Genomic DNA, 22,762 nt, shown 5'->3' with positions numbered 1-22,762 from the left:
ACAAAGTAGAATAGACTGAACTAAGATTTGGATGGTATACCATCGTTATTATTTCACATAGTCCTTCACACTTCAGAAAACTTTTTCATGAGCTGTCATTTCATTTACTTCCATGGAATTTCTGTACCCACAGACATTCTCCCAAAGAGCTGCCTGCCCATAATCCATCCCAAAAGAGAACGGGCTTTAATCATTCAGGAGTCCATCTTTATCGAACAACAAGTACATACCATTATTTTAAAACTCCATGGCTAAATACCTTTGTGAGGAAAAAAAAACAACACTCAACAGAAAGCCTTCATTTGCTCAGTAAACACTTACTAAGCCCTCACTATCCGCATTGTAGATGCCAAGGTCTTGATTACACAACATTCTGCACACTTGTACATGCAAGCGTGAAAGGGTGAAGACTCCTGAGGTGGCCCTCGCGGTGAGGGAGGGGGAGCTTTTTAAAAATGCAGATCCTCAGCCTCTGCACACAAAGGGGTTCAGGTCGGGGGTGGTCTTAGGAAGGATTGAGAACCACTGGTCTAAATCGGCAGGTCTGAGGGAGACCAGACTGGACTCTAGTCTGATGGAAGCTAGCACTGCCATCCGTGGAGTGTAGTTGGTGAGTGTAAGGAAGTCAGGATACGTGTTTGCCAGAAAGGATGTGAAATCAGTATTCAAGACTAGAGAAAAGATTCAGCAGGATTTGGGAAAGCAATGAGTACTTGGCTCACTTGGCTTAGGTTCGAGCCTGGGCTTTGGTGTTGGCGGAGTTCTCAACAGGCACCTTGAAAGGACCGATTGCATATTGGATCCCTTTCGTGTAGCTGGCACTGTGAGAAGCTGTTTACTTACATACTTGTGTCATCCTCATGAAAGCCCTGTGTGATAGGTTGATTTGCCCAAGGTCAGGTCGCCAGTACATGGATGAGTTGTGTTTGAGCCTAACTCTATTCTGACTGAAAGCCTACAGGGATGGGGGCAAAGGTTTGTCAGCCTCCGCGAGGGTGATAGTTCAGGAGACCCTGTGAGTATAAGAGGCTCTGCTCACACAAGGCATCAGGCAGCTATTTCCACACTCTACTCACTATTGGGTAAAAAAAACTTCCAGTGATTCCCAACTGACAGGGTTCTGGTTATTCCCAGCATTATGACTCAGGTAACAAAGTAAAATCAACAGGTTTGTCTTTGTGCCCCCAGCTTTCCCCAATTTTACCCGTTTCTTCCCTAGTCCCCAAGGAGGGACCTATTGTCCTCATGCTCTTCGTTCATTCACACCGGGCAATTCATGTCTGATAGATGAAAGCATGGTGCTTGGGGGACCTACTGCTTTTAAACAAAGAGCAGGAGTTTAGAGGAATGGAGTTAGCATCAGAGAGAGGCAGGAGCTAGGAAGGATTTGGAAAACATGCCGAATTCTCTGAAATCACACTTGTAGATTGGCTATACGTAGCATGTTCAAATTGATCCCATTACTATCTGAAGAGAAATAATAGAATTTCAAGAGACGAGTCATCAAGAGTCCCGCTGTTTGAAGTACTCTTCATACCACTGTACCAGCCTATCTGTACAAAGTCCTCATTTTCACAGGGCACAATACATATGTGTGTGTTTCTCACAGAGGTGGTAATCAATGGGCATAATCCATCAGATCCTCTTTCTTTAAAATTTTTTTAATGTTTATTTTTGAGAGACAGAGACAGAGCATGAGCAGGGGAGGGGCAGAGAGAGAGGGAGACACAAAATCTGAAGCAGGCTCCAGACTGAGCTGTCAGCACAGAGCCCAACTCAGGGCTTGAACTCACAGACTGTGAGATCCTGACCTGAGCTGAAGTGGGATGCTTAACCAACTGAACCACCCAGGAACCCCTGATCCTCTTTCTTTTGATAACTGAAGTTCTAGACCTAGACACTACTTCATTGGCATTCCAAACACCAGTACTGCCCTGTCCTACAATAGAGTAAACAAGAGCTGCTCTCCCGGTATACCCTCATTCCCGCCGCCCAATCATCATACAATGAGGGCTCTCACATCATGGAATTTTCCTCTACTTATCAATATCAACTGTGAGTTCAAAATTGTTCTGGTGAATATTTGTGAATAGTGCTTATAAAATATAGATAGATAGATAGATAGATAGATAGATAGATAGATAGATAGGTAGATAGATAACCGAGTTAGGCTTAGATTTAGAGGCAGTAATTTATTTGCTGAAAGAATACAGTGATGATCTGTAAAAGTGATTTTGAGATAACATCAAGCTGGATGGTGATTTTCTGTATCCTGTGTATACAACTGAAGAAAGTAGTTTCGCAAGGCAGCATGATAAAGTAGACCAAAGACCTGGCTTTGTTACTTATCAACTATGCAACTTCTACAAATTACTTGACATCTTTGAGCCTGGTTTTCTGCATTGATAAAATGAAAATAGTAAAACTTGCCTTGAGAAGTTTTTGTGAGGATTAAGTGTAATACATGCAAAGTGCCTAACAGCACCTAGGACGCAGGGGGCTCAGAAATATTTGCTGAATGCATAAATAATAAATGCTCAATAAAAATAGTTTTTATTATTTATTACAATGTTTGCTAACTTTATAAGCTTTAAACCTGTCTACCCCATGTTCCTCAGAAAATAATGAAAAAATCAGTGGTTTTATTTTTAATTACAAAAGCAAACACATCTGTTGCAAAAATTCAAATTACATGAATGTATAAATAGAAAAAATGTAAGGCCCTACTCCAAAACTTAAACCTTAGAAGTAACCACTGTTAACAGTTCAATATATAGCCTTTCAGACACTTTTCTAGGCCTATACAAACACATGACATAACTTCTAAATGTGAATTTATACTATACACAGGGGTTCTGTTACTTAAGTTTTTGATGTAATATCTTGGACATCTTTTCAGACCTAGTATCCTATTTGTATAGTCAGACTCTAATTTACAATACAAATATCTTAGTAATGGAAAATTAGGTTATTTACTTTTTTTGCTGTTTCAACCATGAACATCTTTATGTAAATATCGTGTTGGCACGTATACTATTTTTTTAGGACAAACTTCTTGAAGAGGCATAACCAACTTAAAGGGTACACATATTAATTCGACTCTGCCACGTTGCAGAGAGAGAGAGTGTTAGGGGCTGAATTGTGTCCCCACAAAATCCACATGTTGAAGCCCTAACCCCTAGTACCTCAGAATGGGACTATTTTTGGAAACAGGGCCATTAAAGGGGGTGCTTGAGTTTATGAGGCCATTAGGGCGGGCTTTAATCCAATCTGACTGGTGTGGCCACAAGAAGAGGGTGGTGATTGGACAGACAAAAAGACACCAGGGATGTGCAGGTGCAAAGGAAAGAACGTGGCAGTCATCTGTAACCCAAGGAGAGAGATCTCAGGAGAAACCAAACCTGCTGACGCCTTGATCTTAGACTTCTAACCACAGAATGGAGAGAAACCCAAGTTCTGTTGTTTAAGCGACCCAGGCTGTGGTATTTTACTATCGCAGCCCTAGCAAACCGATACAGAGGGGCTATTCCCAAATCGTCGGTGGCCCTTCTGCTTTGAGCTGAAGTCCAGGTGTTATGAGCAAGCTGTTCTAGCTACCGTTCCCTACTTTCTCGATCCCAGGCTCTCTCAGTCTCTTCCTTCATCGTCCTTACCCTTCTTGCTCCTTGCAGTTTATTTAATAAGGGGAACTTATTATGAACCTTGGGGGAATTGCAAGGATTTTTGGACGGTTGTGAATAATTTGTTTTTCGATGTGCCTCGTTCTGGCATGGCATTAAGAGAGCAGGAAGTACTTATTAAGGTATTTTCCCACTGAATTACCCTCTATTTTTATTATATGAACTATGAAACAATGAGAAGAAAATTTTTCCCACATCATTTCTCTCACATTTATTCCTCTGATTGATGAGACTCAACAGCTCACCCTTTGTAGGCTATTTTAGATTCCTTAGACAAACCTTTAGATTAAGATAATGAAATCACTCTCTATCAACTTAGTGGCCCGGTAGAGTTAACCCCTCCCATGAAACACATTCCCTCTCCCTGACCAACCCTCCTTCCTCAAGATCTCCCTCTCACTCTCCCTCTCTCTCTCTCTTCCTCTCTTCATTATATCTGGGGTGTGTGCTTCTACAAGAAAGGGGCAGGAAGGAAACTTGAAATTCCTGGAGGCTCTAGTTCTGTTCTGCAGCCATCCTCAGCAATCGTCACATATTTGACATTCCTTTGATTTCCTGCAAAAGAGTGACCCGCCCCGAATTACACAGCCACAGTAGATAGAATAATTGGTCTCAAGGTCTCCTAATATTTCTTTCTTCCTTCAGCAATGTTCCCTCTACTTGTAAAGGGAAAGGTCGCTTTGCTGGATGCTGCTGCCTGTTGGTGAGAAGAGGAAAGGAAGAGGGGGAGTGTCTGCCCGTGATTGAAAAGAGAGCTTTATTTTGTGAGCTCTTCCTTCTCTGTTTTCTCTTCAGTGTTCACATTGGTTGCTTAAGCACCATAGGTCTGGGAAGCTTGTGTGTACTTTTCCCTAACAGGTTAGTATGTTTTTGGAAAGCTAGGAGTCAAGCCTGCCTCTTTTCTGGAACTGATCAGGAGGGAAGGAGAAGGACAAGGAGGAGCTGGGCTGAGAGAAGTAAGAACCGCCTGCCTTCTTTGCCCAACCTTGCCAATGCCAGTGTCAGCTGTGCCTCTCATTTGACTGTCAGGGAGATGCCACAAAAACAAACCAAACAAACCAAACACAAAAGCCTCATGGTGATGCTAACACACACTCACACACACACACACACACACACACACACACACACACAGAGAGAGAGAGAGAGAGAGAGAGAGAAATCTCTGCCATTTGAAATCTGGGGGGAAATTGTGTAAGAAAGTTTTTTCCCCCTCAATGTGTTTATATGTGTGCACAGTGGAAGTTGGGGATAAATTAAGGAGCAAATATGAAGATAATATAACAATCTCTAATTGCAATACTCACTTTCTATTTTATTTTTGCCCTTTTTTAGTGCTGCTTTTTCTTTTCTTTTTTTTTTAAAGTTCATTTCTTTATTTTTGAGACAGAAAGAGTACGGGGGCGGGGGGGTGGGAGGGGCAGAGAGAGGGAGAGAGAATTCGAAGCAGACTCTGCTCTGTCAGCACAGAGCCTGATGCCTTGCTGGAACTCACAGACCATGAGATCATGACCTGAGCGGAGATCAAGAGTCAGACGCTTAACTGACTGAGCCACCAGACACCCCGGTGCTGCTTTTTCTATTTTATTCTATGGTATTCAGTTTCCTAAGCTACATATGAGCCGTAAAAGTATGTGCAGTTGTTTCCAAAACATATTTGGGTGACTAGGTAGAGTCTAGTCACACAAGATAAAAAGATAGCTAAGACTTAGTCTATCCTCGGGCTCTGCAGTTTCATAGCAAAAGTAATTCGCAATCACGTTTGCCTACAGATTTGCAAGAACAGCTAACTTTTACAAAAGAAACCATTTTAGCTGTCTTGTGTTCACTGATAGCATTTAAATGCCACTGCCATTTAACTCAAACTAAAAACATGATTTGAAAGAATGAGCAATTAAAATAAACATTGAAAAAAAACAAAAGGGGTGCTTGGGTGGTATAGTCAGTTAAGCGGCTGACTCTTGATTTCAGCTCAGGTCATGATCTCATGGTTGGTGAGATGGAGCCCCAAGTGGGGCTTTGCATTGACAGTCTGACAGCAGGGAGCCTGCTTGGAATTCTCTCTCTCCCTCTCTCTCTGCCCCTCCCCTGCTCATGCTCACGCATACACACACACACACACTCTCTCTCTCTCCCTCAAAGAAATAAACGTTTACAAGATGAAATAATAATTAAACGAACACTTTTATCATGAACAAGGATTTCAGAAGGGTTGGCTTATGTATGTATCTCAAACTGTAAAAGGGAAAGTTATACCCATGCCATATGTGAACTATGGGGCTATAATATATCATCTGTAATACATCTGTTTCATTTAATTCAAATTCTAACATTTATAGTTTCAACAGTTGGTATTGTAGCCTTAGATATGACATGGAAAAATAATATTTGAACAAGTCTTTGAATTTGGTAGGTAGCTTTTAGAGTTACTGTCTCTTCCAACTCTTAAGGTATTAGATTCTATTAGGACACAAATGTAGCCTTTGGAATAGAACTGCAGAAGCAAATATTTATAGTTCAACACTAGTGTTTAATGCTGTATTACTACCAGTTTGGATGCTGAGGATGACCATAATTTTGGTTTCATAACATCTGTTTATCTGTTAATAGTGGTTGACTGGCTAGATGTTATCATTTACTGCAAAATTTCTGGAAGCGAACCAGGGTAACACGAGTATTAACTAAAAACCACCAACAAATCTCAGTCATGATTCCCTCCATGAAATGGATCAAATCATGGGCGACAATCACAAACATAGTCATTTGCTCTTTTATTTTTTATCAGATGCTTAAGTATTTCCCTAAAATCGGATCCAAACAAGGTTATATGATTAGAGGCATAGTGTGGAAAGAGTCTAAATTGTTGAGAGTCTCACCAAGGAAGTAATGACATACTGTTTTAACTGTCACTAAGCGTTTGTCCTGCACCAGTCAGTCTCCATGGTGATCTAGTGCAATTGCCCCGTGTAAAGTCAGCACATCAGTCTGGCACAGGCATTTGCTTCCTCTCTGAATTTCCTGTTTTCCTGGATATGAGGTCTCTGAGGTGTGCCTTCAGGAAGTAGTCATTGACTCAGAGTTCTGCTAGGAAGGGTGATTTGGAGAGGGTAGTTTCCTACTGCTTGCTAAAATGATGGCTGTTTTCTAACCTAACACATTCCATCCACATAAACTTCAATTCAATTCAATTCACTTTCACTAACCTCTTACATAGCAGGAGGCATTCAATCATTGCCAAAGTCAGTTTATTAAGTCTGGGTGTTGAAGGCAGCTGGCTTCCTAGAGAACCATGTTCCCCTACTTCCTATATCAGTCAGTTTATGACTCAGTGGTGGGAAATGCCAGAGGGAGCTGGCAACAATGGCCTTTTCCACTTATAGTAGATTTCCTTTTATGTACTTTGGATTTTTCTCCAGTATTGTGCTCAATGGTATGTTTACCATGTAATCAGATCGGAGGGCTCTACAAGGTGCTGATTGGCAAGAAAACCTCAAAGTTTTCTCTCTTCCCGCAGACACTGGGACAGCTGTGCTGCCAGTCCATTACCAGGGACTTCCCCAGACTTCCCCAGAGGGAAGTGGGGCTCTCATCTGCATTGGAATGAAGTTTCCAGGAGAGCCCTGCAATTTGAAAATTCCTTGAGCCTCCACCGAGAAGTTGAGATAAATCAGGCCTCCGGGGGCAGTCTGGATTCAGACATCCTATTTCTGTGCTGCTTTCTCCTCCATCCTTTCTTGGCTGGTGGGAAAGAGAAAAACTCCTCCTTCTAAGGTAACGAATTTAAGAATGGGAGCTATTTGCTATTTAGACAGTTATTTTGTTGTTTTTTTTAAATCTCTGGACTTCAAGTTGTGTGGTTCTCTCATTTTCTTTTTTTTTTTTGTTTTGTTATTACTCCTATGTCTTTTGGCTTCTCTTCCTCTGTGGGGTGAAGTTTGATCTTTACAAAGGAAGAGGAAGTATGAGGCTTGATGTTTTCTTTTTTCTTTTTTTTCATTAGTTGTATAGCCTTGCAAGTGTCGCTTGACTTCCTGTACCATAGATCCTTAAGTCTATAAAACGGCTCGTCAATATCCATTCCCTTTCATTTACGGAACATTAACGTTGCCAATTACTTCAGTTAGATTCTTTGATCTCAACAGAATTTTTCTCTAGTATCTATGCTATCTGCATTTTAACACTAGAATGCACTAGAAACTTAGTTTTCAAATATTTACAAATTAAATACAATAATGTTAAACCATACTTACCTCGATTCCCTGTGTTTCTATTTCATGATACTTGAACAAGGTTTTGTGGATGGCAGAGTATTTCTCTTGAGGAATATCTTGAATTACAAGGTTTCATAGTCTAAGTTCAATTTGAACAAAATATGTTCCCATATTCATTCATGTGAAACTAAATTTGTTTCAGCTTTGGTGAATAAGTTATGTGTCTTTAATTTTCACCAGAAAAAAAGTTTTAGTTAGTCAAAGTCTCTTTATTTTCCAAATCGTTTCTTGATCCTCTTCTATCGCCCTTCAACGGAGGAATAAAAAGCACTCAAGGGTTTTTGGATATTTGGACCTTGCTGTTAATGGCGGAATGTTGTAGATTGCCTAAACTGCTTCACAAAATGCACCACTGAAACCTCAGCCCCAGCTCTGCCAGTCTAACCTGACTACATCTGCTAAGTTTTGGCAATAACGAGAAGCACCGTCTCATTTATCTTGTCACGTTCTGAGTTGGCAATCAAGAAAAACCTTCTCATAAACCCAATCTCATTCACTTCTTCTCCTTGCGTGAAAGGTAGAAATACCTGAAAATGGTTAAGAAAAAAAAATCTTACCCTTTTCACCGGACCAAATGTCTAGCAAATGAGGATAGGATTCAGGACAACAGAGGAATAAATTTCTTCACCTGAGGTCTTGTGTATCGGAAAAGCCTGAGGCCTTTGAACCCTGCCTCAGGCTCTCACAAATTCTGATGCCTTGAGTAAGATCACATCACTTCTTTAAACACTGGTTTCCTCATTTAAAAAGTGAGGGTAGTATCTATTTCACAAAAATGTTGCGTGGATTAAATTAGATTGATGTGAAATGACAGGCTATAAAAATTCTCATCCTCAAGGCGACTATCAGATTATTGTAAGTAGTCCTGGCTTTACGACCAAAGCTCTTGGCCCATATTCATCATAGATAGTTATCGAAACAATGGTATCAATGATATATCCATAATTTGCAAAACACACTCACCTAAAAATACTTTCATTTATAGATATTCAGATATTAAGCCTGTGTGTGTGTGCGTGTGTGTGTGCATGCGCATGCATAAGCATGTGTGTGCACCTATTTAGATATTAATTCTGAGCATTTGGGGGAAGCTTTGATTCAGACACATTAAGCAGCTGTGTGCCAAAACTTTGGCAAGCTGACATTCATTATTTAACATGTCTACATTGAACACATATAATATGAGCTAGTATCACACAATTCTCAAACTTTAGGGATCAGGACCCCATGACATTCTTAAAAATTATTGAGGACCAGGGGCGCCTGGGTGGCTCAGTCGGTTAAGCGTCCGACTTCGGCTCAGGTCATGATCTCACAGTTCGTGAGTTCGAGCCCCGCGTCGGGCTCTGTGCTGACAGCTTGGAACCTGGAGCCTGCTTCACATTCTGTGTCTCCCTCTCTCTCTCTGCCCCTTCCCTGTTCATGCTCTGTCTCTCTCTGTCTCAAAAATAAATAAACATTAAAAAAAATTTAAAAAAAATTATTGAGGACCACAAAAGGTTTCTGTTTATGTGGAATATATCATTTAATACTTACTCTACTAGAAATGAAAACTGAGAAAGTTTAAAAAGACATTATTAACTTATTCATTAAAAAATGACAACAAACTCATTACATATATTAACATAAATATTTTTATGTTAAATAACTGCATCCTTCAAAAAATTAATTTGGAGAGTGTCATTGTTTTACATTTTTTCAAACCTCTTTAATGTCTGGCTCAATATTAGATGGCCGGATTCTTTACGTGTTTTTGCATTCGATCTGTGGCAATTATGACACGTCATACAGTTCCTGGAAAACCCCACTATATGCTTGTGAGAGAATGAGAATGAAAAAGATAAAGAAAAAAAGTTCTTGGTGTTATAATTAAAATAATTTTGACCTCATTGATACCCTCACATCTCAGAGACTTCTTTAAGGGCTCTCCATTCCATAAATCAACCATGGTGATAGCGCCTAGTACCCAGTTATGACTCAAGAAATATTTGCTGAATGAAAGAATGAATACCATACCCTGTGCTAGGTGCTGGGGTTACACGGATGAACAAGACAAGAAAGAATCCCTGCCCTTTAGGAGCGTAGACTCTAATAGAAGAGACACGTATTTACAATACTTTGCTATTTGTACCACCTTAGGAGTAAATACAAGGTACTATGGGGGGATAAGAGGATGTCTTGCCCAATCTTGGGAGATCAAGAAAGACTTTTAGAGAAAATGATGGCTATGCTGAGACGTAGGTAAAGAACGCAAGTGTGAACATAAGAATGAAGTGTTCCACTCAGAGAACACAGCAAGGCTTGCTACAGTTTAGAGAGCAAGACATGGTAGGCTGGCCAGAAAGGAGGAACTACATCATGTAAGTTCCCTGAGGGCAAGTTGGAAGACTTTAAACAGGGGACTGACATAAAGTTTAGAAAGGTTACTTTGGGTACAATAGGAAGAATGAGTTGGAGTAGAACAAGGCACCAGGCAGAAACGTTATTACAGAGTTGAGGCAGGAGATAATATTGGCCTAGCCAGAACAGTATTGGCGGAGATGGAGAGAAATGGAGACACTGGGGGTATATGAGAAGGAAAAACAGACAGGACTTTCTGATGGCTGTAGGAAAGGAGAGGGAGAGGCTGAGTGTAATACCCATATTTCTGGGTTAGGCAGCTGAGTTGATGATGATATCATTTAGAGATTGGGAACACAAAAGTAAGTATAATGAAAATGAGGAGTTTAATTTGGGATATACTGTTTTGAGATACCTTGGAATATTAAGATATGCATTTTGAAGGCAGTCAGGTATGCAGATTTGTAGTAAGGAGAGAGAACTGGACTAGACATTTACAGTTAGGAGTTATTAGCATATATATGGTCATCGAAAACATGGAAGTGTATGACATCATCATAGTATATAAAGTGGGATAGGAAGAAACTGACTAGGGCACAACTTTGAGGTACATGGACATTTAAGTGACAGGCAGAAGATGGAAGTCCTAGAAGGTAAAATAAAGAAGCCAGAGATCCAGAAGGAAAGCTAGGTAAGTGGGTTTCACAAATCAAAGGACGTAAATGTGGCAGGCCATGGTTACTAGTATCAAACGCTGCAGACATGTCAAGTAAAATAAGAAAAAAGTCCTCTGGAAAAAGAAACCCTCAAGCATACTGTTGGTGGAAATGCAAACTGGTGCAGCCACTGTGGTAGACAGTATGGGGGTTCCTCGAAAAATTAAAAATAGAACAGGGGCACCTAGCTGGCTCAGTCAGTTAAGCTTCTGACTTTGGCCCAGGTCATGATCTCACAGTTTGTGAGTTTGAGCCCTGCATTGGGCTCTCTGCTGTCAGCACAGAGCCTACTTCAGATCCTCCCTCCCTCCTCTTTCTGCCCCTCCCCTACTCATGTGCTCTCTCTCTCTCTCTCTCTCAAAAATAAATAAATGGACTTTAACTTAAAAAAATAGAACTACCATATGATCCAGTAATTCCACTACTGGGTATTTCCCCAAAGAATATGAAAACACTAATTTGAAAACAGTTTTCAAATTTATATCTATTGCACCATTATTTACAATAGCCAAATTATGGAAGCAGCCCAAATGTCCATCAATAGATGAATGGATAAACAAGATATGGCATAGGGGTGCCTGGGTGACTCAGTTGGTTAAGTGTCTGACTCCAGCTCAGGTCATGATCTCATGGTTCATGAGTTCGAGCCCCATATCAGGCTCTGTGCTGATGGCTCAGAGCCTGGAGCCTGCTTCAGATTCTGTGTCTCCCTCTCTCTCCACCTCTCCCCACTCACACTCTATCTCTCTGACTCTCAAAAATAAATAAACATTAGAAAAAAAAAGATGTGGCATATGCACACATTGGAATATTACTCGGCCATTAAGAATGAGATACTGCTATTTACAACAACATGGATGGGATCTAGAGAGTATAATACAAAGTGAAATAAGAAGTTAGAGAAAGACAAGTAGTACATGACTTCACTCATATGTGGAATTTAAGAAACAAAACAAATGAAGAAAAAAGAGATAAACCAAAAAACAGACTCTTAACAAACTGATAGTTACCAGAGGGGTAGGGGGTGGGGAATGGGTGAAATACATAAAGAGGATTAAGAGCACACTTATGATGATCCCTGAGTAATGTATAGAACTGATCAATCACCATATAGTACACATGAAATTAATATAACACTGTATGTTAATTATACTGGAACTAACATTTTTAAAAATTGTGTGGAAAAAAAAAAAACAGAAAAAAGGGTCCCCTGAATTGAATAAAGAAGTTGTTAGTGACCCTGTTGAGAATTTCAGTGGAGCAGTAGGGACAAAACTCAGAAGCATATTGAATAAATAATTCATTGAGTGAAGTTCCTGGGAAGGTAGGAGACAGAATCCAGAGAATAGGCATGAAGAGAGAGGATATGTGTAGAAATATGTGCTTCAGGTTTGGGGGACACCTGATCTCTTGTGATGTTTGTAAAGGATGAGTGTGGACGCAGGTAGGCTTCTGAATATGGGAGTAGAAAGTCATTGGATTTCCTCTCTGATGGGCTTTATTTTTTGCTGATAATAAATGAGGGTGATGATTTGAAAACAATGGAGAAAATCTAAGTGGTTCTTGTGGAAAAAGAGGGCTAACTAAGGAAGCAAGTATTGTTTGGCAAAGTTGAAGGCTCGTTTGAGGTTGGACACTGTAAATATGTAGCAAAAACAATCTCTACAGTCTATCCAGAGTTTCAGATCAGTTTTTAAAAGATGATTCTGAATCAGGTTAAGGTCTAGACTACATTTTATTAACAAATGTAATACTGTGGACAGTGCAGTAGAGACTATAAAACTATTTTAATAATTCTCTTACTCTCTCCACCCCCAACATAAGAGTCATAATATATATGTGTGCACATGCATGCACATACACACACACACACACACACACACACACACACACACACAATTTATAACACTATGAGAATTCCTTATGGACAAAATTCCATAGGTTGTCATCATCTCATTGCCTATATAGTCTTCCACATAATTTTCAATGGAAAGTAGTGAAGCTATTATTGCATGGGGTGCAGTTTGTAGGAGAGCATGAACAAACCTCAGGCAAACTACTTATTATTTATATAGAGAATTTATCCACTTTCAGAGAGCAAAATAACAAAATTTCATTTCCATTAAGAGACCCCCCCCAAATAAATATATCAATAGAGATGGGAAGCAAAGACTTTGTTATAGACTGTTAGATTATATTAAACAATATTATACAAGATAATTTTATATTTTAAAATGAGCTGTATATAATAAATAACATTTACTAAGTATTTACTATGGACTGGGCATATTTAACTTTCACAAAAACCCCATTAGGTAAGTATTATTCCCATTTATAGCAGAGGGAACTAGATTACAGAAAGGTTAAGCAACCTGTCCTTGGGTATATCCATAGTAAATGGTAGCATGGAGATTAGAAGCCAGGCAGTCTGTCTTCAGAGGCCACAGGTTTAAACTTCCAGCAACACTTAGTTCCTTTTCAAAGTAGAAATTTAATGAAATTTCCCCAAGTAAAATGCCCTTTGAAGTTTCAGAAAATTAACACAATGATTGGTTGGGCAGATGAGTTGTTAACAGACATTATGAGCAATTCAGTACAAGTGGAGGCTGAGGAAACAGTAGATATCAAGACACAAAATAAGGTGTTTCTTTGGATAAAATTTCCTTCATAAAAAAATACTTGGAAACATTTCAAGTATACAGAAGAGTGCAGAAAACAGTTACAATTTAGTACTCGTGTATCCTTCACCTAAGCTTTAAGGTTTTGCCACATTTTCAACAGATTACCTTTGGCAGAAAATAAAACATTATAGATAAGAGTGAATCCTCCCTGTTACATTCCCTTCTCTTCTTCTCAGGAACTAACCACTATTCTGAATACATCTATCATTTCCCTACATGATTTTCCCAATTTGATCTCAGTTTTTTGTTTTTAAACTTTTATGACGTACCATATAAATCTTTCTGCAACTTTCTTTTTTGGGTCAACATTATGTTAATGAACTTTAAATGAACACCAGTAGCATTGGTTTATTAATTTCCATTTTTTAATATTCCGTGTATGTCAGTTTGTCCAATAATGCAACTTATTCATCCATTCTCCTGTAAGTCGACATTTAAATTGTTGCACTAAAAAAGCAATGCTATGAACATTCTTGCGCGGGTTCAGGATAATTATATATTACATACGTATTCTGTATTATGTAATATTCTATATTAAATGTATAGGATTCCTTAACATACAATTTAACAGGAAAGATAATGTTCATGAACTCTACAGCGAAGACAGACATTAGTTTTCAAGAAAGGTACAAACGACCATAGGCTGTTCTGGGCAAAGTGAGACTACTTTGACTACTAAGCATTTGGCGGCAGGCTCCAGTGACCAAAAGACATTCACTGCTACAGTATGAAACTACACACTTTTAGTACTTAATTACTCTTCATCTGTCGCCTAATAGCTTCCCGTGTGTCCATTCATTTCCTTAATCAGAGTGGAGCTCCACCAGGGGCGAATCGGTAACCAACAAGGTGAGCTAACACGAGTGTAACTGTGGGGAGTCCGCAGCGGAAGCTGCAGCAGGCGACCTCTTCGCTGTGCCAGGCCACCAGAAAGTGACAGCGCCAAGGGAATGTGGGGGCAACCAGGACCTAATCTCGCTTTCCACCCCGAGAGTCCTGGAAGCTAGGACACGGGGATGGGTGAAGACACAGACACCTGCCTCGAAGTGTCTCTCCACTCGCACCCACAATGCCGCCAGGTCGTTATCTGGGAGTGGAGGCTTGGACGCGGCTCCAGCCCCAAGCGCAGATTCCCAATCTGGCCTCTTCCAAGGGTGCCTCTTTGCCTTACGCCAACTCCGTAAGAAGGCCCTAAGGCCAACCAGGCGGCTTCTGCAGCTCCAAAACCTGACGTGAAATTGAGCGGGGCGGCACTGACAGAGGCCATCTTTAAATCGGGCAAAACCCCACCCTCGCAGCCCACCGGTCACTCCCTCTCATCGTCCCCGGGCTTTTCACCGAGAAACGTAACGCAGTTTAACCTCAGAAGCAGTGTTGCAGGAACACGCACAGAGGCCCGACTATCCACGACCCCGGAGGTGCCAAATCCCGCCAATTTAAACATGGCGGCTAAACTTGAGCAGCAAAAGAGCAGTGATGCCAATGAAGTCATGTTCGAAATGGAGCGAGGCGGCGGGGAGGTGAGGGAGTACTCTCGCGAGATCGAAACTGGCGTCGGCTAGGCCCGGAAGCCTTGTCTGAAGGGGCGGGGGCGGAGGAGGGAGCGGGATTCGGGCGAGAGCCAGTGGAGGAGTCCGCCCGCTGTCGCCTGCGTAAGCGGGGCAGCGACGCCGGGCGGCTACGCCGCGGAACCGGCGTAGGCGGCTTTAGAGAATCGGCGGGCTGCGCTGCGCCCGGGCTGGTCGCGGAGGGGGGAGGGGATGTCGGTCAGTGCGAGATCCGCTGCTGCTGAGGAGAGGAGCGTCAACAGCAGCACCATGGGTGAGTCTCAGCTTTGGGCCGCCGCGACTCAGGTCGTCGGCTCCAGACTTGGGGGGGGCTCTGCGGCCGCCAGACCGAACTGGGGTAACGCCCTGAGGCGATGCAGGGAGCAGCGGCCGGAGGAGGTGGGGTGGGCCGACTGCGGGCCCGGGGCGCGGCGACGGCGCGCCCGGGGGGAGGGGAGAAAGCGGCGGTGACAGTTTGAATTGAATGTGAAGAGAGTCGAGGCGGCGGTATTTCCTGTGCCGCGGCGGGCGGGCCTGGGGAGCCGGGAGACGTGAGCCGCGGCCTCGCTCGCCCCGCCAGAGCGGCCCGAGCAGGGTCGTCTTCGCCTGGCCCGCCGGCTTCCCGCGGCCCTGTTTCCTCCCGTCGGCGGCCGCTGCACCCGCGGCGGAGCTCCCCTCGTGGGAGAGTGGGGCTGGCGAGGAGGGTGGGGACGTGTGTGCGCGCCCCGGTGAGGGTGCTGTGTGGGCCGGCCCGGGAGGGCGGCGGCGGGGAGGGAGGAAGAAGGATGCACCAGGCTGAAGCTGCGGTGGAGGCGGCGGCGGCTGCAGAGGCTCCAGCAACCGCGTCGCCTCCTCGCTCCTCCTCCTCGTCTCTCGGGGTTTCCTTTCCCCAGGCGCGGCCCCAAAGGCCAGTGGATGGCGGGCGAGGCTTGAGTGCGGAGGCTAAGGAGTCTGGTTTGGACCTAATTTTTAGGAAAAAGGGGAAAAGAACGCCAGGGAAGGGCGCCCCCCCGAGGAGTGGGAAGGGTGGGAAGGGTCGCTGGAGAAGGGAGGGGAGTTGGAAATACTGGTGATGTTTAAGGAAATTAATTTTTGAAAAATTTTCACTGTTCTTAGTTATTCTCTTCAGAAACCCTTTCATTTCCTTTCCTCCCCAACGTATTGGAAAAAGAACAAGGCCATTTCATTCACATTTTCCACTCCTGAATTCCATTCCATGCTGTGTGTATAGTAGGAAATAAGCACCTGAGATTTTTCTAATACGTTTCCATTTGCTAAGTTACATTTTGAAAGTGTCCTGTTTCAAACCTGGGTTTTTTGTTTTTCTTTTTTTTGTTTTGTTTTGTTTTGTTTTTGTAGTGTAGGGAAGGAATTTGTGACGTCCAGGTGTTCGCTTGGTTACTGAAATAACTTCTTTTTGCGAATTTATGGTTATAGTTAAACTTTAAGATTTCTTCTGGTAAGAATACCTTTCTGAGTACCCTTGAGTTCATCTCCCTCTCACCAAGTATATAAGCAAGTTGAGGAGGAAACTTTTTAGGCATCAAGTGTACAGGGATGGACGAAATTTATGATCTTGATAGACTGCAGGATGGTGCCTTAGCAGGATAACAACAATTACTAAGCTAGTTACTGCTGCCTGGAACCCTATTCCTCCCAAATAGCTAGTGAAGGGGCAGGGGGGAGGGCAGGAAACAATCTTTCATCCCACCCAGCTGTTCAGTGGGTGGGGCTAGAGGAGATGGGGTTGAGTGGAGCTATGAAATAAATGTGAAAGCTACATAGATGGTTTGTATGCTAGCATTGCGTCCTTCTGTGGTGGGACAACATGGTGGAGCCAGGTCCTGTTAATACAGTTATTAAAAATATCGCATACCCTCTGAGGCTTACAGACTTGAAGCTCATAACTGGTGATGGAGATTTATTTTATGTTTATGTCAAGTAGATTTTAATTTACAGAAAGGGCATTATATTTTTGTAATTTGGTTAAGAATTTTTGGTTTCTGGTTTTGATTTGGAGATAAGGCATTCAGTGCATTAACTACATGAAAGGTAGGGTTATCCATAGATTATGTTTCAAAAGTTTTTGTATTTGTGCTTTTTCCCATAGAAATAAGTAAGTCTATGCCAGAACTTCTGAGCTAGCCTAACACAAGGTAGGACTCCTGACAGACGTTAGAGCAATTGTGATGGGTTAATGACAACACACACGTAGGTAGGTAGGAGGAAGAGTTAGATCTGTGGTTTCCAAGGTCTCAATAATGGGGGGTGGTCAGATGACAAGACCAGTCAGAGTGAAGATAGTGAAGAGCAGGTTGGTTTCAGACTTTGTGTAATTTGATAATATATATATTCAGTATATATTCTATTCTGGGATTTGCCAGTGAAATATTTTGTGACAACTACCAGCTTAAAACCATGTTTTACATTTTGAGCTAATAAGCTCTTTTCAATTTTTGACAAGAGTTTGAAAGTTTTTAACTTATGTATTTTACTAAATTTTGAGACAAAACCTTGTGTGTGTGTGTGTGTGTGTGTGTGTGTGTTTTCCCCGTAACTAAATTTGGACTGTAAATGATATTACATTTATTGTACCATGACACTGATGTAGGAAAAAATGTGTTTTTGAGTAGAATTTTAAGGTAGCATGATTATGGGTTGGGCTTGCCAGATGAGAGCATACTGTTAGAGACTGTTGGTCTCTAAAAGCAGTGTTTTGCAGACTGCAGGTTGAGGCCTATTAATGGGTCTTGAAATGCATTTTGTGGATTTCTACTAATAGTTTTTAAAAAATGAAAAGAGAAAATAGTACATTGCAATTAGTATGGATTTTGGGGGTGTTAATTTTTTTTTATACATATTGTACATTAGGTTGGGTTATAACATTTTTATTAAGAATTGTCAAGGGGCACTTGTACGGCTCAGTCGGTTAAGCGTCCGACTTGGGCTCAGGTCATGATCTCACCGTTCATGATTTCGAGCCCTGCATCTGGCTCTGTGCTGATAGCTCAGAGCCTGGAGCCTGCTTCTGATTCTGTCTCTCTCTGTCTCTTCCCCTCCCCTGCTCACGCCCTGTCTCTGTCTGTCTCTCAAAAATGAATAAAAACATAAAAAAAATTTTTTTAATTGGAAAAAATTGTGGAAAAAAATTAGGAAAGCACATGGAGGATGTGTAGTATGGATGAGTCAAGTCGAAGGTCTTTAAACATTATGGCAGAGTGTGGAGGTCTTGGTCTGAGAAGGGAAGACTTTAAATGCTATTAAGTCCTTGTGGCTTTTTCTTATTTTGGATTCATTTATTCTGTACTCTATACATGGAGTGTGGTTTGAGAGATCTGGGACCTCCTTCTCCTTGAGAGGATGTCCTCTCAGAGCCAGATAGAAACCAGGATGGGTCCCAAAAGAAGATATTATCCTTTAGTGACTGCTCTAGGCCTTAGGGAGAAATATACATATTGTTTTGTCCATTTGCATTATCAGAAATCAAGAGAGCCAAGTTTGAGTGTGAGCCTGGGGAAAGGAGCCAAGGAGGCAGTTTGGTTTGCTTTCAGTGTTGAAAGCCTTGGGCCAGACATAGAGTCCTTTTGATTTGTGCCTAGTGCAGTCCAGCTCTCCAGAGGTAGGGACTACATATAGGGATTTGAGTTCAAAGTAATAACAACAGAGAAATATAGTGTAATGATTAAGTGCATGGGCTTTGGTGTCAGGCAGACATGGGTTTAAATCCTGGCGTTGCCACTTACTAGGTGTATCAGTTAAGATATGGTTAGATTAGTGTTTTTCAAACTGATGAATGACCTTTTCTTTCTTTCCTTTTAAAATTTCCAGTCCCCTATTGACTGATATCATTGTGAAAAGTACAGCAAAATTTTTTAAAATGAAGATGAAATAAAAAGGGGAAGTACAAGTCCCAATTTTTTATTCAACCCAACAGACATAAAATTATTCTGCTATAAAAATTTCCCTTTCTGTCCTCCCAGTTTCTATACTTCTCTGATGTAAACTGATAAACAGTTCAGACTGGCTCACTGGTTCACAGACCATACTTTGAATAGCCCTGGATTGGACCAGGTTGCTATAATAAATAGCCCTAAAAGTCTTTGTGAAGGTAGCCAAAGATGAGGTTTTGCTTGTCATTCTAAAGTTTATGTACCTTATTTTAGGCAAGTGTTTCTTTTTTTTTCTTTGATGCTTATTTATTTATTTATTTATTTATTTTTTAACGTTTATTCACTTTTTTGAGAGACAGAGAGAGCATGAATGGGAAAGGGGCAGAGAGAGGGAGACATAGAATCCGAAGCAGGCTCCAGGCTCTGCGCTGTCAGCACAGAGCCTGATGCAGGGCTTGAACTCACGAACTGCGAGATCATGACCTGAGCCGAGTCAGGCGCTCAACCGACTGAGCCACCTAGGCACCCCCGTGTTTATTATTTTTGAGATAGAATGTGCATGTGCAAGCAGGGAAGGGGCAGAGAGAGAGGGAGACAGGATCCAAAGCAGGCTGTGTACTGACAGCAGAGAGCCCAATGTGGGGCTCAGACTCACAGACTGTGAGATCATGACCTGAGCTGAAGTCAGACACTTAGCTGACTGAGCCACCCACGTGCCCCTAGGCAAGTGTTTCTTAACTTCAAAAGTGCTTGCAGGCTGAGGAGAGTAAATAAGCATCCCTTGAGGTTGGGGAGTAAAGCCTGAAGCTACTCCTGCTCACATTGTTTTGAATTTTTAAAAAATTTATTCATGTGACATTTGCATTTTGTTTGCTTTATATGCAGTGGTAAAGAGGATTTCTCTCTCCTTACCCACCAATCTGGAAGTAAAAATGGACTCTGCTGACTCTCCTGAAGAGGTCACATGTTTAATCTCTTCTGTTTACCTCTGGGGCCACAACTGAGTTCATTTGAGAGGCAAGGCTCCAGGTCAGAATTTCACATTGGCACTGTTGTAATTTAGAGTTTTATATTTCTTTGTTTGGGGGACTGTCCTGTGCATTGTACAGTGTTTACCAGCATCCCTGTCCACTGCCCACTAGATGCCAATACCACTTCCTCAATTGTGACCAAAAAATGTTGCAGACCTTGCCAAATGTCACAGGATAGGGGGGGAGAATGACCCCAGATTGAGAACCACTGAACGAGGTTGATGGAGAAGCCATTGCGGGATCATAGGAGATGGAGAAGGAAGAAGTCTTTCTTAGCCATCTAGTCCATAATTATTCCTTGTAGAGCTTTCACCATAGGAATTAGGATCTTACATTAGGGATCAGAATCACCTAGGGTGAGGTCAGCCACAGCCTCTTGTTAAAAATGCACGGACACCTGAGTGACTCAGTCGGTTGGGTGTCTTCGGCTCAGGTCATGATCTCACAGTTTGTGAGTTCGAGCCCCACATTGGGCCCTGTGCTGACAGCTCAGAGCCTGCTTCGGATTCTGTGTCTCCCTCTCCCTCTGCCCCTCCCTTGCTTGCGCTCTGTATCAAAAATAAATAAACATTAAAAATAAATTTATAAAAAAAATGCAGATTGACTGGTTCCCACCACAGACCCAGTGATCCACATCTCTAAGAGGGGCCCAAGAATCTGCACTTTTATTTTTATTTTTTATTTTATTTTTTTTTCAACGTTTATCCATTTTTGGGACAGAGAGAGACAGAGCATGAATGGGCGAGGGGCAGAGAGAGAGGGAGACACAGAATCGGAAACAGGCTCCAGGCTCTGAGCCATCAGCCCAGAGCCTGACGCGGGGCTCGAACTCCCAGACCGCGAGATCGTGACCTGGCTGAAGTCGGACGCTTAACCGACTGTGCCACCCAGGCGCCCCAAGAATCTGCACTTTTAAATGTTTTCTGAACTAAGTAACTTTATTGAGGTATAGGTTTCATACAATAAAATGCACAGATTTTAAGTGTTCAATGAATTTTGGTAAATATATACACCTTGTGGCTTTTATTCCAGTCAAGATGAAGGACATTTGCATCACCCCAGAGTTTTTCTTTTTCTTTTTCTTTTTTTTAATGTTTATTATTTTTGAGAGCAAAAAAGACAGAGCGTGAGCGGGGAGGGGCAGAGAGAGAGAGGGAGACACAGAATCTGAAGCAGGCTTCAAGCTCTGTGCTGTCAGTACAGAGCTTGACATGGGGCTCAAACTCATGAACTGCGAGATCATGACCTGAGCTGAAGTTGGACACCCAACTGACCGAGCCACCCAGGTGTTCCACCCCAGAGTTTCTTATGCCCTTGTGCAGTTATTCTCTACTGCTCGGTGTAATCACTGATCTGATTTCTAATATGCATAGGTGAATTAAAAAAAAGTTTTTTTAAAAGAAATAGCTTTAATGAGATATAATTCATATGCAGTGGATTCATTTAAAGTGCTTTTTCTCAGTATTTTTTTAAAGTCTTTTCCCCCCTTTTTTTTTTTTTTAAATTTTTTTTTTAACCTTTATTTTTGAGACAGAGGGAGACAGAGCATGAATGGGGGAGGGTCAGAGAGAGGGAGACACAGAATCTGAAACAGGCTCTAGGCTCTGAGCTGTCAGCACAGAGCCCGACGTGGGGCTCGAACTCACAGACTGCGAGATCACGACCTGAGCCGAAGTCGGACGCTTAACCGGCTGAGCCACCCAGGCACCCCTCCCCCTAACTTCTTTATTGTGAAAGGTTTGAAATGTGAAGAAAACATGAAACAATAGTAAAATGATCATCTTAGTACTTTTAAAAGCATATAGATTGTGGTAGTCTTCTGGAGTTTCATAAACCGTAGGCCTGGCATAAGGCCCTGACTGTTTTTTGGAAAAATTAAAACCATTTTTTTCCAGTTTTACTTTCTTTGTAAAATATATTTGAAATATTCCTGCAGTGGCAGTTTGGGAGTTTTGTGAACTTTGTTGGTGTAACAAATACTTGGCTGCCAGCATGTGTCAGGCACTGCAAAATAGTAGCAATCAAGAAAGCTATGGCCCATAGCCTTAATAGATTTTACATAGTATTTTGTTCTCATTTCTGAAAATGCTTTTCATTCTTTGGAGGAGTTTGTATTTGTGAAATAGGTAATACAATCACTTGGTTAAAAATTCAAAAGGTTAGGGGCGCCTGGGTGGCGCAGTCGGTTAAGTGTCCGACTTCAGCCAGGTCACGATCTCGCGGTCCGTGAGTTCGAGCCCCGCGTCGGGCTCTGGGCTGATGGCTCAGAGCCTGGAGCCTGTTTCCAATTCTGTGTCTCCCTCTCTCTCTGCCCCTCCCCCGTTCATGCTCTGTCTCTCTCTGTCCCAAAAATAAACGTTGAAAAAAAGAAAAAAAAAAAAATTAAAAAAAAATTCAAAAGGTTAAAAAGAGCTCTGTAGTGAAATCTTTCTACTCCTATCCCCAGGTAACCCAGTTTCCTACTCCTAAGGCAACCTATTTAAGTTATTCGTTTTTTCTGCTAAAGTTGGTGACATATACAAGCAAAAAACATGTTCCTACCTTCGTCACCCATGGTAACATCAGACACACATTCTTCCTCACCTTTTAATTTTTCCCACTTAGTG

General features: G+C 41.9%; 1 protein-coding gene across 1 annotated transcript in view; it reads left to right on the top strand.

Moving 5' to 3' along the window:
- The first annotated feature begins 17,265 nt into the window (after positions 1-17,265).
- SEPTIN7 (septin 7) overlaps positions 17,266-22,762 on the top strand; it is a 118,326-nt gene continuing 112,829 nt past the window's right edge. The window contains exon 1 of the mRNA XM_086692666.1: positions 17,266-17,292. Coding sequence (XP_086548792.1) covers positions 17,281-17,292 — 12 coding nt within the window. The 5' untranslated portion in view covers positions 17,266-17,280. The remainder of the gene's footprint in view (positions 17,293-22,762) is intronic.

This window comes from Puma concolor, chromosome A2 (genome assembly GCF_028749965.1).
Source record: "Puma concolor isolate L17-30 chromosome A2, mPumCon1.1.hap2, whole genome shotgun sequence".
Taxonomy (NCBI): Eukaryota; Metazoa; Chordata; class Mammalia; order Carnivora; family Felidae; genus Puma; species Puma concolor.
Note: the sequence above shows the minus strand (reverse complement) of the source record. Positions and strands in the feature narration are given on the sequence as shown.